Source organism: Nuphar pumila, chromosome 7 (genome assembly GCF_984573655.1).
Source record: "Nuphar pumila chromosome 7, dmNupPumi1.hap1.1, whole genome shotgun sequence".
In the NCBI taxonomy this organism is placed as follows: domain Eukaryota; kingdom Viridiplantae; phylum Streptophyta; class Magnoliopsida; order Nymphaeales; family Nymphaeaceae; genus Nuphar; species Nuphar pumila.
Genome location: NC_143255.1, coordinates 92,964,549 through 92,981,196, shown reverse-complemented (window position 1 = coordinate 92,981,196; position 16,648 = coordinate 92,964,549). Strand labels below are relative to the sequence as shown.

Sequence of the window (16,648 nt, the reverse complement as noted above, 5' to 3'; positions counted from 1 at the left end):
ATGTTGAGGAGACCAAGAACAAGTCTCTATGTAGTCAAGCCACTGAGGAGGCAGTGATTGTTGTGACCAGACAGTCAAGGAGTGGAGGAGGTAAATTTGGAAGTCTCAGAGGCAATATGAGTTCCATTAGATGTCACTATTGTAAAGAGATGGAACATATGAAGAACACTTGTCTGGTTCTGAAAAAAAAAAGTTTATGTAGCATCATCAGGAGAGGTTGTAAAGCCTAAGGACTCCTCAGAGTCTAGTAGTAGCTCTCAGCATTCTTCTCCTTTCACAGCAAGATCTTTAGATCCTACGTCTATTGCACACCATGATATCTTGAAGCAGATTCAGCAGTTCCTAGCACAATCTGTTATTTCCACTTTTTCTTCTTTTACTCCTTTCATGTATTGCCTTTGCAAGTACACTTGATATTGCCTCAAGTTAGTTAATAGATTCAAAGACCTTTTGTCATATGACAACTCATGAATCTATTCTCTCATGAATTTATTTTAACCTAAGTCACACAGACTCGGCTAGGGAGGCGCCGCACCCGAGTCGACACGCCCAGACACGGGTGCGGTTTCGGACACGGACCGGACTCGGTCAACGCCGAGTCGGACTCGATCAACGAGTTGAGGCCGAGTCCGTCCTTGTTTTGGACTCGATCAACGTTGAATGAGTCCAAAAATGTCCATTTTTAAGGCAAAAAACAAAAAACATGATCTTTTGATATATTTTAATATATATATATATACATATATATATATATATATATATATTATAGCATGAGTCTACACTCATGTTGGTGCCAAACTTTAGAGGACAATATCCACATATATGCACACACTGGATATATTATTATATATATATATATATTTTAAAAAATATATATACATATATATATAGTTGTGTCCCCGTGTCCAAAATTTTTGAAATTGTGCCGCACCCATGTGACAGATTTTAACCAATTGTCAACCTTTTGTGGTTTCTTTCGAACTACCGATGCCTCTTCTATGCTTGTATCCAAAGTTGGGTCTATCGCTCTCAATTCTTCTCCTAGCAGAAATTTGAATATTTTACATGTATATCATGTACCTTCTCTAGCTATAAACCTCATATTTGTGGGCCAAATTACAAGGCAAAGTTGCAATATTGTTTTTTATCCCATGGATTGTATTGTGCAGGATCAATTATCAAAGAGTAGGATTGAGACTGGCCATAAGAGGGTGACATATACTATTTGGATTGGCTTGAGTTGAGTTCGCAAAAGAAGACAGAAAATGGATTTGTTGAGTCCATGTTATGGCATCAGCAACTTGGTCACATTAGTAGTTTCATACTTCAGCATCTTATGTCTATTGATAGTTTTAAAGAGTCCAAAGTGTTTGTTTCAAATCATGTAAAGGAGTGACAGAGTTGTAGGTTAGCTAACAATCTTGCTTTACCTTCCAAGACTAGAGTAGTTGAGTCAGAGAGAGTCTCTGATCTTGTACATTGATGTATGGAGTCCATCGCCTATTGTATCTAAAGGGGGATCTGCATATTTTATCACTTTTATTGATGATTGTAGGAGATTCACTTGGATCTTCTTTATGAAAAATAAAAATGAACTTTTTGAAATTTCAAGAAATTTTATGCATTGATTGAGGCTCAATTCTCTATTAATATTAAAGTTCTAAATATGGATTTGAGGGAGAATATATTTGCAATGTGTTTCAAAGCTTTTTTTAGGAGGATTGCACATCGGAAATCTTGTTCATATACTATAGAACAAAATGGTGTTGCAAAAAGAAAGAATAGACACATTTTAAAGAAAACTAAAGCACTTTTATTTTTTAGCTATATGACTAAGATATATTGGGTTGAAGTTATTAATATGGCATTAATTGCATTGCATGCCTTGAGGAGTTCTTAAAGGTAGCTCTCCATATGAAAAGTTATATGATACATATCCGAACTACAAGATGATGAATGTTTTTTGTACTTGCTTTGTACTTGTACCCAATGTTGTAAGTATTGTATTGTATCATACGATACAATATGTATCGTAACTATAAAAAATAATTGTAATAACTGCAATTTTTAAATGTTAAATAAATTCATTATAGGAAATTGAACCCTATGGATCTTGAACCAGAACCGGACATGATCTAAAGTCCTGGATATTATCCAAATATATATTTTTAGTGGATCCGAATATTTATCGGGATCCATGTTTCAAGGGCATACTTGTAAATATTTAAATTGACCATGGGCAAAATGGTAAAATTATAGGTGCTTAATATGAAATATTAAAAAATACAAGGTTTACTTTTGAAATTTGTATAAAAACCTAATAAAAATATTAAAATAGGAAAATATGTTATAGCCTCCATTTAAACCTCCTTTTTGAGAAGTGGCAGCCGAGGGGCGACACCCCGTGGGCTTATAAATACCCCCCTTGGGGTGGACTCTCTCTCTCTCTCTCTCTCTCTCTCTCTCTCTCTCTCTCTCTCTCTCTCTCTCTCTCTCTCTCTTGAATTTATTTGAATTATTGTTAGATTTTTAGAATTTCATAATTTTAAACATGCGTATACATGTTTATGCTTAAGTCATGAGTGCTAATTTAGAACTCTGAAATTCTTCTGAGATCCATTCATGAGTGAAAAAACATAGAATGATGCATTGAATTGTGTTGATACAAATGTTGCAACTTTTTTATAATCATTTATGTTTAAATGATTTGAAATGTGTATTGTGATGTATAAAATGTGTGATGAAGTAAATGTATACTTCAATTGTAAATTCATGTTATTCGTATTACAAACATGGTTATTTTTTAAAATGCATATTGCATAACATGAAAATTTTTATGGGTATTGACACAAAAAAGTGCAACTTATTGTAAATTTTGGGAATGTTGCATTTATTGTGAAATGATACACATTGAGAAAATGTTTTCAAAATGGTAAGAAAAGTTGCACTAATGATTTGGAGCTTGTCACATTGAGAAATGGTGGACGAGCAAGTCGGTCAAATATGAACCAACGTCAACACCAATCCTGTGGAATTTTCAGTAGTCTATGTGAGGTAATTCCCAATACCTGAGGATAAAAATCTAAGATCAAGATCCCTGTGAGGATGAAAATCCAAGATTCAGGAAATCTAAAGGACAATGGATTTTTTTCCTCAACCACGATGAATTAGGGGGGATTTTCGGGCTCGGCTAAAAGAAGTCGGTAGTCCAACTACGATCATAGCCAGCCACAAGAATCCTTGGCGAAGGTTCATTGACTCTGATGCCGGTGTCTCTACTAGTCAGGGGTAAAATGTAAAATGAAATGTGTTAATGAACACTCCCTCAAGGTATGAACGCTCACAGTATACCGATATAGCGGTGCTCAGATCGTTGAATCGAGATAGTCATTTAATTCTATGAAATGTTTGCTAGCATGACATTTAATGCAAAAACAATTTAATTTGAAAGATAATAATAGTATTCATTCATATAGGGCAGGCAGGTAAATACAAAATTATATGCTTTGTGTAAACAATTCTTTATTGATTATTTAGATTAAATTATTTTGGTTATATACACAACTCATAAGATCATAGCCAGTTGCAGGAATCCTTCATGAAGGTTCCTTGACTCTGGTATTGGCGTCTCTGCTAGTCAAGGGTAAAATGTAAAATAAAATATGTGAATGAACACTCATTGAAGGTATGAACATCAAAGTGTACCGAGATAGTGGTGTCTCGGGTGTTAAATCGAGATAGTTACTTAATTATGTAACATGTTTGCTAGCCCAAAATTTAATGCAAAAGCAATTCAATTTGAAAGATAATAATATTATTCATGCATGTAGATACATAATTATTTGTAAGGGATTGTTACATGCAAGCAATTTCTTATGATCATTCAATTAATTGCAAGTATTTAGATTTAATTCAGTTAAAGAGATTGCCATATGAAATGAAATAAAAATATGTATTAATTGCATAAGAACACACGAAAGAAATGTGGCTTATATATGAATATTGTGTAATGTCGCATATGAGACGTGTGATATATTTTGTGTACGTGATTTTGTATATATTAGAGACCAGATAGAGATCTACTAGTACATATTTTGATATTAAGTTGTCTCACTTGTTTTTATTTAAAAAAATTCAATATGCTACAATACACGATGACTAAATTGAAATTTTGGTATAGATTAGGTTGATTTGAATTGTCGCTAAGTCTTTGTGTTTTTTGCTTGTATAAACTCAGATATTCATTCAGTGAAATGAAATGATTATTGTGGTTTGGTTGTGACGGGTCCAAAGATCAGACCAGATTCTATCTTTTAAAAATAACTTTTGTTATGCTTTAAAAAAATTGTGAAAATCTTAAGTCTCTAAATTTGTAAGGCATTACAATAACGATATGATACACACTCATAGGGATCGACCCCCAAATCGCTTCTCTCTTCTTTGCTTTCATTTCCTCCTCATGTATGTTAAAGTTAACTAATCTTTGTTCCACCGGATCAGTTTGTATCGAATGAATTTTTTTTCCAAAACATCATGCATATCTAGTAGGATGTCAACGGGTTGGGTTTGGTTCAAACTAAGGTGGAACCAGACTTGGACAAGATTTTCGAGTATGGTATTGTGTCAGGACCCAAGTCTAATTGGGTCTGCTATAAGAAAAACCATATTCAGACCTGATAAGAACTACATGAACAAGACCCGATCCCTACCCAATAAAATAATATTTTTTATCATTTTTGCATTCAAAATTTGTGAGTCATAATCGAAACTGAGGTCGGACCCGAGTCCATGTATTAATCTGACCTTCATGTCCAGACTCAAGTCTTAATTGGGTCTTCTTATTTGTCACCATACTCGAACCCTATAGCGTTTGGTCCAGGCCGGGTCCGGGTAAACCCAACCCGTTGACACCCCCAATATTTAGCATTAATACATTCCTATGTTAAGCCTACTACTTATGTAGGAGTTGCTTTCAAGGAAGAATAGCAACAAGCAATGGTTGAAGAGCTTAATGCATTAGAGAGGATGCAAACTTGAGACTTTGTGAAAGTTCTCGCAGGAAAGAAAGTCATAGGTTGCAAGTGGGTCTTTAAGATAAAGGCCAAGGCAAATGGTTTCATTGAATGATACAAAGAGATATTGGTGGCAAAGGGAAATAGGCAACAGTTTGGGATTGATTATGTGGAGGTCTTTACTTTTGTTACTCACGTAACTACTATAAGAATTTCATTAATTGTGGTAACAATAAAGCAGTGGAATTTATGACAGTTAGATGTGAAAAATGTCTTCTTAAATAGACTTTAATGAGAAAGTATATATAAAACTACCACAAGGGTACTGAGATCGTGAGGGCAAAGTTTGCAAAGTAGACGGGGGCTTCATATAACCTTAAACAAGAACCAAGAGCATGGTTTGAGAAATTCGGCTCCGATTGTGAAAGCATTAGGGTTTCAACAGAGTTTTCATGGTCCAGCTCTAATGGTCTCAACCTCATATCAAGAAAAGTGCACTTGTTATATGTAGATGACATGATCGGTGAGGATTTGCAGAAAATTGAAGATACAAAGAAGAAGAAGAAGCTATCTAGTGCATTTGAGATAAAGACATGGAATACTTGTATTTTCTTAGACTCGAAGTTGCATATTCAAGAAGAGAATTATACTTGTCTCAGCACAAGTATGCAATTGACCTTGTGGTAAGAGCTAGATTGGCAGATGACTCAAAGCATGTGGAGTCACCTATGGAGCCAAATGTGAAGCTAAGATCTATGGATGGAGAAGAGTTGGCTGATCCATTTAGTTGAGAGTTTGATATACTTGACTATTTCTATACCAGACATTGCTTATGCAGTTAATATTGTGAGCCAATTCATGAGCTCTCCTAGGACAGTTCATCTTATTGTTATGAGAATTATTCAATATGTGAGAGACACCATGCATTTTGGTATGTTTTTATCATCTTCATCCTCCACAGAGCTTAGAACATATTGTAATGCTGATTTTGGAGGGTCTACATGTGATAAGACTATCCACCAATATGTTCTGCATGTTCCTTGAAAGCTCTATGAAACCATTGAAGAGTAAGAAGCAACAAAGGGCTGCATTGTCCATTAGGAAGGTAGAATATAGGGTTATGGCACAAGTTGGCTAGGTGTAGGGCCACCGCCTAAGCTTATGGGTCTAGGTGGTAGGGCCCTATTTTTTTTTTTACCTATATCCATGCCTAAGCCTCAAGGAGATAGTTGTCATATTTTTTAAATTTTTTGTCTCTATTCTTTCTTTTTTATTTTTCTTCTTCCTCCCACCCCAAAAGCTTTCTTTTTTATTTTCTCTTTTTCTACTTTTTTTTTAACCTTATTTTTTGTCTTCCTCCTTTCTCCCCTCCGCTTAGTTGTCAAAGGTGGAACCTAGGCACAGCCTAGGCAACCTAGCCAAGGTAGTCTCTTGATCTGATGCACACACATATATATGTTTTCCGTGTAATTGAATATAATTATATATATTACCATATCATAAACATATATTATGTGTTTATATTATATACATAATTATATATATACATATTCGTGTACTTAATTCATATATAATCTATATGCGTATGAGTTATCTATTTGACTGTTTTTATGTAATATAATTGCTTTACAATATTCGACATGTTATTATTTTTCCATTGCTTATGGTTGATTGATTTTGTGTATACATGTTTGTTATTAATTTTAGTAGTTTGTTTACATATTTTGTATTTTTTTGGGGTACTGCCTAGACCTCACCTAGTCTTTTTAGGGGCTCACCCTCTAGCGCCTTTAACAACTAAGGTCACAACAAAACTAATTTGGAATACATGTGCATGGCAAAACTTCTTTGTATTGTGATAACATGAGTGTGATTCATATAACAAATAAAACTGAATTCCATGAACAGATTAAACACATAGAGATTATCACTTTACAAGGCATATGAAGATGGAATTATCTCACTTGAACATGTGCAATATGAAGATCAAATTGCATGTGTTTACTAAAAGCCTTACACCTTACTTCAAAACATTCCTCTCCAAACTTGAAATGATTCCGCTTACACCATCTCAAGTTTGAGAGTGTTAAGAAGTGTAAAACTTTATATTACTAGTACTCATACTGCCCTTCTTGGATATTTCATTATTTATGAAGGGTGCCTTTGTTCATGTTGCAAAAGTCAAAAAAGTCTTGAAGTCTTTTATGTCCAATTCTCATAGTGTATTTAGAAAAGAGAGGCCATCCCTTTATAAGGGTTGTAACAAATTCTTTTTATGTTGAATAAATTTTCTCACCATGCCTCCCTTTGTTCTCTCTCTTCTACTTCAGTTCTTGCTTTGATATCAATGTCAAATGAAATACCAATAAAACAAATACTTCGGAAAAAAAGGAAAAACATTGAAAGATGCCAATAAAACAAAATAACTTGAGTAACCAGAATGACCAAAGTGAGTTGCATACCTGTCAATACAGTGTTGAGCAAAAGCACTCCCTGCAGCAAATCATACAACATAAGAAATCTTGATGTGACTAAATATGAAATTGTGGCATTGAAGCATTGATGCCCCTTTACTGTTTATTTAGAGAAGGCAATCATAAGTCGTTGCCATGAAAAGCAGCAGGTGTTCTTAAGCAAGCATGCATTGAGGTAAAGAAGACCTCTTATTCAGAACTATGAGCTTTAGCTCAACATATTTATAGAAGCTTTGATTTTCATGCTTATCCTAGTTGGTTCAATTTATGCATGGCCAAAAACATTAGATCTCCAGCAATATGCATCTAATTTGAATCATCTTAAGAAAGCTAAAGGAAGCATGAAACAGACTAATTGTGAATGCACATACATAAAACAATAATTGATGTTCCAGAAATTTTACATCAATTAAATAACCTAAATTCCCAAGCTATTGGCAAAGTTTCAAAGGGTTAAATGTTGATACCAATGGGTTTGAAAGGAAATTTCACAAAAGGCATTTATTAGCCATGTTTGTGACAAAAGCAATAAAAACTAAAATCATTATAATCCCAACATATAAATACACATTTTAAGGCTCAATTGTGCTAGAATTTAATTGTACATAGAGAACTACCTGGAAATCCACCATTAGCATGGTTTTACCTTACTAATATGAATCCCAGGCCTGGATAAGGATGAGGGTTTGCATCAGTGGCAACCCGCCATGAAGCAAAAAGTTATATCCTACGAAAAAATTGTCCTAAGCTTATAAATTTGGTCCCATGGGATTGGGATAAGGCTTGATGATTATGATGATGATGACAACAATGTAGATGCTAGAGAGGTACCTGGATAGTCCACTGTTCAAGATTCCCGTGTGATTGGATGGAGCAACCAACATCCTGTCGCAGTTCCTTGAATATATTAACCAGACTTGATGGAATCTTGACTCCTTGTGGAACAGAGAATGCAAGGCCCATAGCCTGACCAGGTCCATGATATGGATCCTTAAGAGAGAAACAATTTCAAGCATTGTCATCAACCCACGGCTTTGGGTAACCAAATAGAGAAGCATAAACAGTGATGTACCAAACAATTTTTAGATACCAAGTGACATTTAATGCAGACTTTCAATGAGGCAATTAGAGGTATATCATATATGTTTCAACAATCTTCACAGACATTTCATTAAGCCAATGTTGCTCGACTTTCAAACCATCAAGGATCGCAGTAACAATACTTAAACCACTGCCAACATATTTCCTTTTGGTCTATATTCTAAACAAAGACGGATCAATAATGGGGAAGAGATTCCATCGTATCATCAGTAACACCAAAAGAGAGTTCAGCAATAAATGTAGCCACCTTTCAACAAGATCACAAATTTCACAAGATCAGACCATCTATTCTAAAATTTAGCAGTTCAACAGTAGAAAAAACACATCAGCAAAACTTCTATACTAATATGTCATATCCTCATTCTACTACTCATCAAAACTTTTAGGCCAACAAGGAGTTGTAGTCATTACATGTTACTTACAGCTCTATGAAACTATAAGAGAGCTAAGAGTATTACTGCTCTATCAGAAATCAAATAGTCATATGATAGGCAAAACCTCTCAACTCAACCCATGATTGAGTGGGTTGATCCAACCTTACTAAACCCAAGTTAGCAGAAGGATCAAAATGTACACCCCTTTACTGTATGGGTTCAGTCTAGTTTTAGGCTATGTCACATGGGTGCGGGTGCGGGGATGCGACACTTACAAAAAACCCGGGTGCGGTGGTGCGGGGGTGCGGCAAATATATATATATATATATATATATATATATATATATATATATATATATATATATATATATATATATATATATATATATATATATATATATATATATATATATATGACTTATAACGGGATAAAATTGTTGTGTACTTTGGCGCAACGGGACAAAATTGATGAACCGAAAGGATTGGCAATCTGATCGACCCAGCCTGCTGCGTTCTGCTGACTATCATGATTCAATCATCTCTGAAACTCCCTGGTCTTCACGAAAAAAAATATAAGTGAAAGGTTTGATGTGGTTTGTTGGAGAGAGAGTCTTCACGAGGCCTACGGCTCCACCGCCACTGCCTAGGGTTCTTCAAATTTTATTTTATATACAGTTGCACCCAGATCTTCGGTCTGGAATCTAGATGACAGCTAAAAGAAATTTATTGGATTTGACATGTGGAAAAGGGAGGTCTACACCAGGCTACGGCTAGAGCACCCATCTCGTCAGGAGAAAAGTGAATACTAATAGCCACCAAGGCTACCACCACCATTATCATTTATTATGGAGAGAGAAAATCCTTGACGAAGAAAGATATGGATGGTTGAAGGATAAAGACTGCAAAAGGCTCTTGGATTTTGGTTTTAATTTTTGAGGAAAATGGATCATCATTTCCAAGTTAAGAGTATGTTTTCCAACGCTGCAAATTCATTGTTTGGAGGCAGGAATAGCATGGGATGCCAACAAAGCTCATCAGATGTTGTGAACACAAGTGCCCCTTTATAAAACAAGAGCAGCAGCAGCAAGCAGGCATCCACGCTTCGGTTGTTCTGTCCTTTCATTCTCTCATCACTACCTGTAGGGATCCAGCAAGGGGTGGGGAGAGGTGAAGAATATGGAAGTCCTCGTCAGGGAATAGGCAACTCTAAAGAGACAGAAGCTATCAAGGCCAAAATCAAAATCAAAATCCAACAAGGGGCGGGCCCCGCTGCGCGGTCAGCTGTCAGCAGATTTTTTTTAAATTCCGCAGCCCATTTAATAGGGCAATTTTAAAAACAAAAAACAAAAAATTGGACCAAAATGACCCTGGGTGCGGTCAACGCACCCAGGGTCGGGTTGACCGCACCCGCATCGCGTCGATGCGGGTGCGGCACCTGTCTGGCCGAATCCCTGTGACATAGGTCTTAGGTAGTTCATGCCCTACACAGGAACCAATAAAAATATACATGATTTTCTTAGTAGATATGTGATTTTCTATACATCGTGTATAAAAGAATAACATTATGAGATAATCACAATAATATATAAGATGCTAAATGGTCTACAATAAGATTGAAATGTAAAAGTTTATTAAAATTTTAGAAAGTTACGCATTCTCTTATCTGTTGAAATGAGAAGTGTCATTACTTATAAAACAATACAATCATATTGCCAGTAAAACAACACATTCCAACCCAACCAGTAAGCCAGAGGACAGCTGGGATGTAGGTCTCCGAAGATTGCTTAAATTCAGTTCAACATGGTGTGACCCGACCCAAGGCATTGTTTGGTTGGCTTCAACGTGACCCGAAACCAAGATATTTCGGGTCATCGCCAGCCCTAGTAGATCAACAGAAAACAAGCATTATTGTATAATAGCCAAATTTCTAAGGCAGCTGAACTAAGCAGAGAGCACACGTTATGCTGCAAGAGGTACAGAATGAATAAGAACAGAGTAGAAAGAGTGAGTTGATAAATAAACAAACATATTTACTTTTAATATGGAACTTGCATCACATAATACAATTGCTTCAAATTTATTTTTCTAGATTTGAATGTTAAAAGTGGGCCACTAGAATATGTTAACTGGAAACAAGTGAAATGGAGTATAAACCGAGATTTCTGTGGGTTTTCTTATTTTTTTTCTTAAATTTCATGGTATGGATATGATAGAGATCAAGGTTGTAAGTATTGTATCGTTACCTTTATCAGTCGAGCCCAAATTAAGACTGTATTGTATCATAAAATATCATAATTTTTTAATAAAAAATTCTAAAATCTAAAAAAATAGCAAAAAAATTTAAAAAATCATATCACATGAAACAACGATGAATTGCAGAAAATACAACCATAAAATCACATATGAAGCATTTGTCTCTTAGTTGCATAAGACATCATCAAACATCAACTATTTCACAAGAACAATGTAAACTATTAAATATCTTGCAATTAAGAACATGCCACAAGACACCTATGTCACACGGACTCGGCTAGGGAGGCACCGCACCCGAGTCGACACGCCCCGACACGGGTACGGCCCGGACTCGGTTAACACCGAGTCGGACTCGGTCAACGAGTCAAGGCCAAGTCCATCCTTGTTTTGGACTTGATCAACGTTGACTGGGTCCAAAAATGTTCATTTTTAGGGCAAAAAACAAAAAAATTATCTTTTTATATATTTTTTTAAAATATATATATATATATAGCATGAGTCTCAAACATAAGCCCCAGAAAAAATTTTATTTTCAAATATTATCATTTAATTCTCTCTCTCAATCTTAAAAGCTAATAAATTCTCATCCACAAGTACCAACACTTTTCATCCACCCAGCTCTCTCTCTTATAAAAGCTAATAAATTCTCATCCACGAGTAGCAACACTTTCTCATCCACCGAGATATCTCTCTCTCTCTCTCTCTCTCTCTCTCTCTCTCTCTCTCTCTCTCTCTCTCTTCCAAATCTAGCTTTGAAAAATTAAAAGCTTTTAATGCTTTTAATTAATGTTATGAATTTTAGCAAAACTGCAAAACATGTTTAATGCATTTACCAGAACATGCTTTCAGTTAATGCTTTTAATTAATACCTTGATGATGTTTTATTCCCATGGTAGCTAAGACACGGCCAAGTCAATGATAAACTAAGCCGAGTTTGGTTCTAACCCAGTTATACTACTATTTTAACTCGGTTAGTTCAGGATTTGAGACAACTCGGAAGAGTCACGAGCCGAGTCCCCGTGTCCAAAATTTATATAGATATATGCACACACTGGATATATATATATATATGTGTGTGTGTGTAGCAGAGTCCCCGTGTCCAAAAATTTTAAAATTGCACCGCGCCCGTGTCGCACCCGCACCCATGTGACATAGCAAGACACATATGAAATGGCAATAGTTACACTCGATTTTCAATCGATTTTTACTCATTACTTGAGTGTCTCACTATGTCACAAGGACTCTAAAAACTAGGTGTCGCACCCGCGTCGCACCCGCACCCAATGCGGTCAACCTAATCCTAGGTGCAGTCAACGCACCCAGGGTCATTTATGTCCAACTTTTGGACTTCATATATATACAATTTTTTATATTTTTGCCGCACCCCCGCACCCAAGTTTTTTGAAAGTGTCGCACACCCACACCCATGTGACATAGGTGTCTCATTACCAGGCCGGATCATCTTAGTTCATCTTTGTTAGAGTGTGGAGCTTAATTTCAACTTTGATGTAAATCTTTAATTTTCGCGAATCCATGATTCTTTACCCTAACCCATTTTCTTGAGTGAAAAAATTATGAAAATGTACTTTTTTTACCTTAACCCAATTACCTGGGTGAAAAAACAGTGAAAATGCACTTCTAATGGCCTCCAGACAAATAAAGAAGTTAGCCCTCAAAAGGTATTTAAAACCCAAAATGAAAAAAAAAAAGAAACTTTCCAGCATTTTAAAGTGCGCCAAAGTTGGATCGTTCGATACACCCTGTATCCTAGGGTCACAAAACCCAAAAGTAACAATATGTATCATACTTTATCATGATGTGGTACGATCTAGATGCTTGGTTTTATAGAAACAGAATCATGAATCATCCAATTGTGATGCATAAGAAGGATCTTTTAAGGCTTGAAAATCAACCACTAAGAATTTTAGTAAATATTCAACCATCCAAAAATCTCATTTTTCATGAAAAAATACATGATCCAACAGATGCTTTTTAGCAAATGGACCACGCCCAATGCATCCACAGGATTGGATTTGCACCAAAAAAAAGTGACAAAATGGCTAGTTCACACACCGGTTCAAACATTTCCAGTTAACATATTCTAGTGGCCCATTAAAAGTGTATCTGGTGGCATACAAATTGTCCCAAACACAAGCCTCTACTTGTTGCATACCCAATCATCTATCTAAACGCTTATTACAGGACTTCAAATGCAGGGTAAGCATAAAGTCCACCGAGAGTCTTCAGTTCTCTTATTATATTTTTCAGTTCTGTTATGATTATACCGAATAACAAGGAAGCTTGATTATAAAAAAGATCGTATGGAATTCAAATCTACCAACCTTTAGTTGTCTACCTGTCCATACATAACTCATAACATCTATGTGAATAAACACAAGTAAATTTGTGAATGAAACAAAATGGTTCTGAAGGTACAAACATAGGAAAAGAGTTCACCTGACCGATGATCACCACCTTCACCCTGTCAAACGGGGTTGAATTCAGGGCATTAAAGATCAAAAATGGCGGTGGATAAATCGCAAAGGATCCACCCACCTCACACTCGATAAATCTGCACAGATTCTTCATGTAGGGCTTCTGAAACTCTCCAGGCAGAGCCTCCAACCACGTCTCCTCCACGAGAAGCTCTTCCAGCTTGAAAGAACCCAATCCTTCAGCTGAAAAATGAAAAAGAATTAGGGCGCTCTATCATTAATTCTAATTCCTACGCAAAGACAGAGTAGCACCAAGCAAAGAATAGAGTTTCGTGAAGATCTGACTTAGTCTCTCACGAACTACCTCGAGCTTTAGAGACTCGTTCGGTGCAGACCCTTAGATTCCGCTTCGCTCTCGCAAACGACCTGTTGATCTCTATCCTTTTCCTCTGGTCGTCCGAAATCAATACAGAAATCTCCACCGCAGAACCAGAACCACCGTCACTTTCTCTAAAAGAATCAGAGCTAGGGTTCTGAATTAGGGTTTCATCCAAAGGCGGGCCTCCCTTCTGATGGTCAGAAACATATACTGAACTTCCGACCCTAGAATCGCAACCACCGCTACCAACGAAGGAATCGGCACCACGAATCTGAATCAGAACTTCATCCAAACTCGAACCTCCGTTCCGATCATCAGAAACCGTTGAAGAAAACACAACAGAAGAATCAGAACCGAGATTACCCCTAGAGTTCCGAACTAGGGCTTCGACCACACATGGATCTCCGCACCCAGCATCAGAAACCGACGAAGAACCCCCACCCGCAGAACCCAAACCGCCACCATCAACAAAGGACCCAGAGCTAGGGTTTCCCAACAGGGGGTCCTCCGAACATAAACACCCACCATCACCAGACGACAACGATCCGAGAACATGAGCAGCACTAAGATTCGGAATTACAGTTCCATCGGTACGCCCCTCGTCATTCCGGGCTGCAGAAAGACAACCATACGAGAAATTAGGGCTGTGGAATGATGTTCCAGCAGAATGCGGGCCGCCGACATCAGCGATCACGAAACTGCAGGGAGAAGAGAAGCTGATGGAGGATGAAGTAGGGTTAGGATTTACGGAGAGGGTTTCGGAAGGGAGGGGATCGCCGGAGTGGGGTTCCCATGGGAGCGAGGGCTTCGACGCTAGGGTTTGGAGGGAAGACGAGGGTTTAGACCTCTTGCGAGGGCGCAGGAGGTCGGCTAGTGTTCTCGGGGAAGCCATTCTGCGGGGACTCCCCGAGAGGAAGACGTTGGTCGCAGAGGGACGGATGAAGAAGGACGCCATCTTCAGTACGGATCACCTTTTATAGTTTACACGGCGGAAGGACTGAAAACGTGACTGGGTTTTGGCGGGAAGAAAGGGATAAAGTTTTTATGGAGCGGACTCCATGGGTCGGGTATGACCCGATTCAGATCTGTACTGGATCCAGTGTATTCAGAGTTTGGTAACAAAGGAAAGGGGTCCATTAACTATCCGGGTTGAACCTGTAAAGTCTGGTTAGCATACGAAACCGGGTATGGTTTGTGAAATTTCCAAACAAACCCGAATCTGACTCGCGTTCTGATTAAGATTCACATTTTTAAAATGTGAAAAGAATAAAACTTATTATTTTATGGGGTATGGTTCAAGTTTGACTCGCGTATGGTTTTTCTGTAGAAGATCCAGTTGAACTCATATCCAAACCTGTTACCAACACGTCTTAATTGGATCCCAGTTCAAACCCACCAAATTTTTTACAGAGGTCAGTCACGTTAGCGCTAATGCAGACTATGGAGTGCATCATGAGCCTTGGATAGGGTTGGACTTGAAGGGTCCGAGTTCATTTTGCATAGGTGTAGAATGGATCCTGATCAGATTCGAAATTACAGATCTTGTTGTCCAGTATCCTTTCAGGCTGGATCTGTGACTGTAGAAACGATGTGACGTCACAGATATCATTCCTGTGCAATTTCTTCTCAGGGAGAACAAAATAAACAAAAATTAACAACTAATAAAAATACAAAATTGTAAATATATATATATATAATAACTAGTATAATAGGATCCTTCACATAATTCGTCTGTGGTGGGATATATAGTTATATAATATAACATTTTTAATAATTTGCAAAATAGTTTCCACAAATTTGCAGATGTTTATGTGTGTGTTATTTGCTTATTCACTGTGATAAGAAAAAGCTAGGAAGTTGCTGCTAGGGCTGGTGAACAAACCGAAGGAACTAAGCTCATGACCAGCCTGAGCTAAATGAGTAGAGCTTAAGCTGGCTCATTTACCAAAAAGTCAAGGATCAAGATAATAGAATTTTGAATATAAACCTACTCAACCAAACTCAAACTAACTCATTTACAAAATAAATACATAAGTTTGAAGACGTAGGTTGTTTAAAATATATCAATTACCAGTTAACGAGCTTATAAGAGCCCAAGTTAAGACAAGGAAAAAACTTATTATTATTGTTTCTTGCCAAGCTAAACACGAGCCTTGCCGCTAGTGGTTCATCTTATTTTTCATATGTAGTTACTTAGGGCAGGTTTGGAAGCGAGAAAGATGTAGGAAAAGTGATGCAAAATTAAAAGCCCCGTACGGATTTTCTGACCCTTTCGAATGAGAGATTTTTTTACTGAGAGAGGTTTTTCTAAAAGATACACATTTTAATAGGAAACATTCTTCCATGAGAGGTATTGGAGGAATATTTAATACCAAGAGAAATTTTATTTTTACACTCCCCACCACCAGTCTCACCACCACAACAACCATCCACCCTTCTCCTTCTCTCCCTTTTTTTTTTCATTTTCCCACTTTGTTTTTATCATGCTACACAAACAATCAAAAAAGTTTTTTTTGAAGAGCTTCTCATATTATAAGAGTTTTTCTCTCTTTCAAACGTGCCCTTAGGCCTCATTTTTTTCCCTTTACCTGGGAATGGACACAATTTAAAAAAAATATAT

The 16,648-nt window shown here is 36.9% G+C and overlaps 1 protein-coding gene across 2 annotated transcripts in view; it reads right to left on the bottom strand.

Moving 5' to 3' along the window:
- The window catches only part of UNG (uracil dna glycosylase), a 30,386-nt gene extending 15,387 nt beyond the window's left edge, over positions 1-14,999 (bottom strand). For both annotated transcript variants that reach the window (XM_090012475.1, XM_090012476.1), the window contains exons 1-4: positions 14,014-14,999; positions 13,672-13,892; positions 8,318-8,476; positions 7,475-7,505 (exon numbers count right to left, since the gene is read on the bottom strand). In XM_090012475.1, coding sequence (XP_089868601.1) covers positions 7,475-7,505; positions 8,318-8,476; positions 13,672-13,892; positions 14,014-14,983 — 1,381 coding nt within the window. In that variant the 5' untranslated portion in view covers positions 14,984-14,999. The remainder of the gene's footprint in view (positions 1-7,474; positions 7,506-8,317; positions 8,477-13,671; positions 13,893-14,013) is intronic.
- Positions 15,000-16,648: the final 1,649 nt, after the last annotated feature.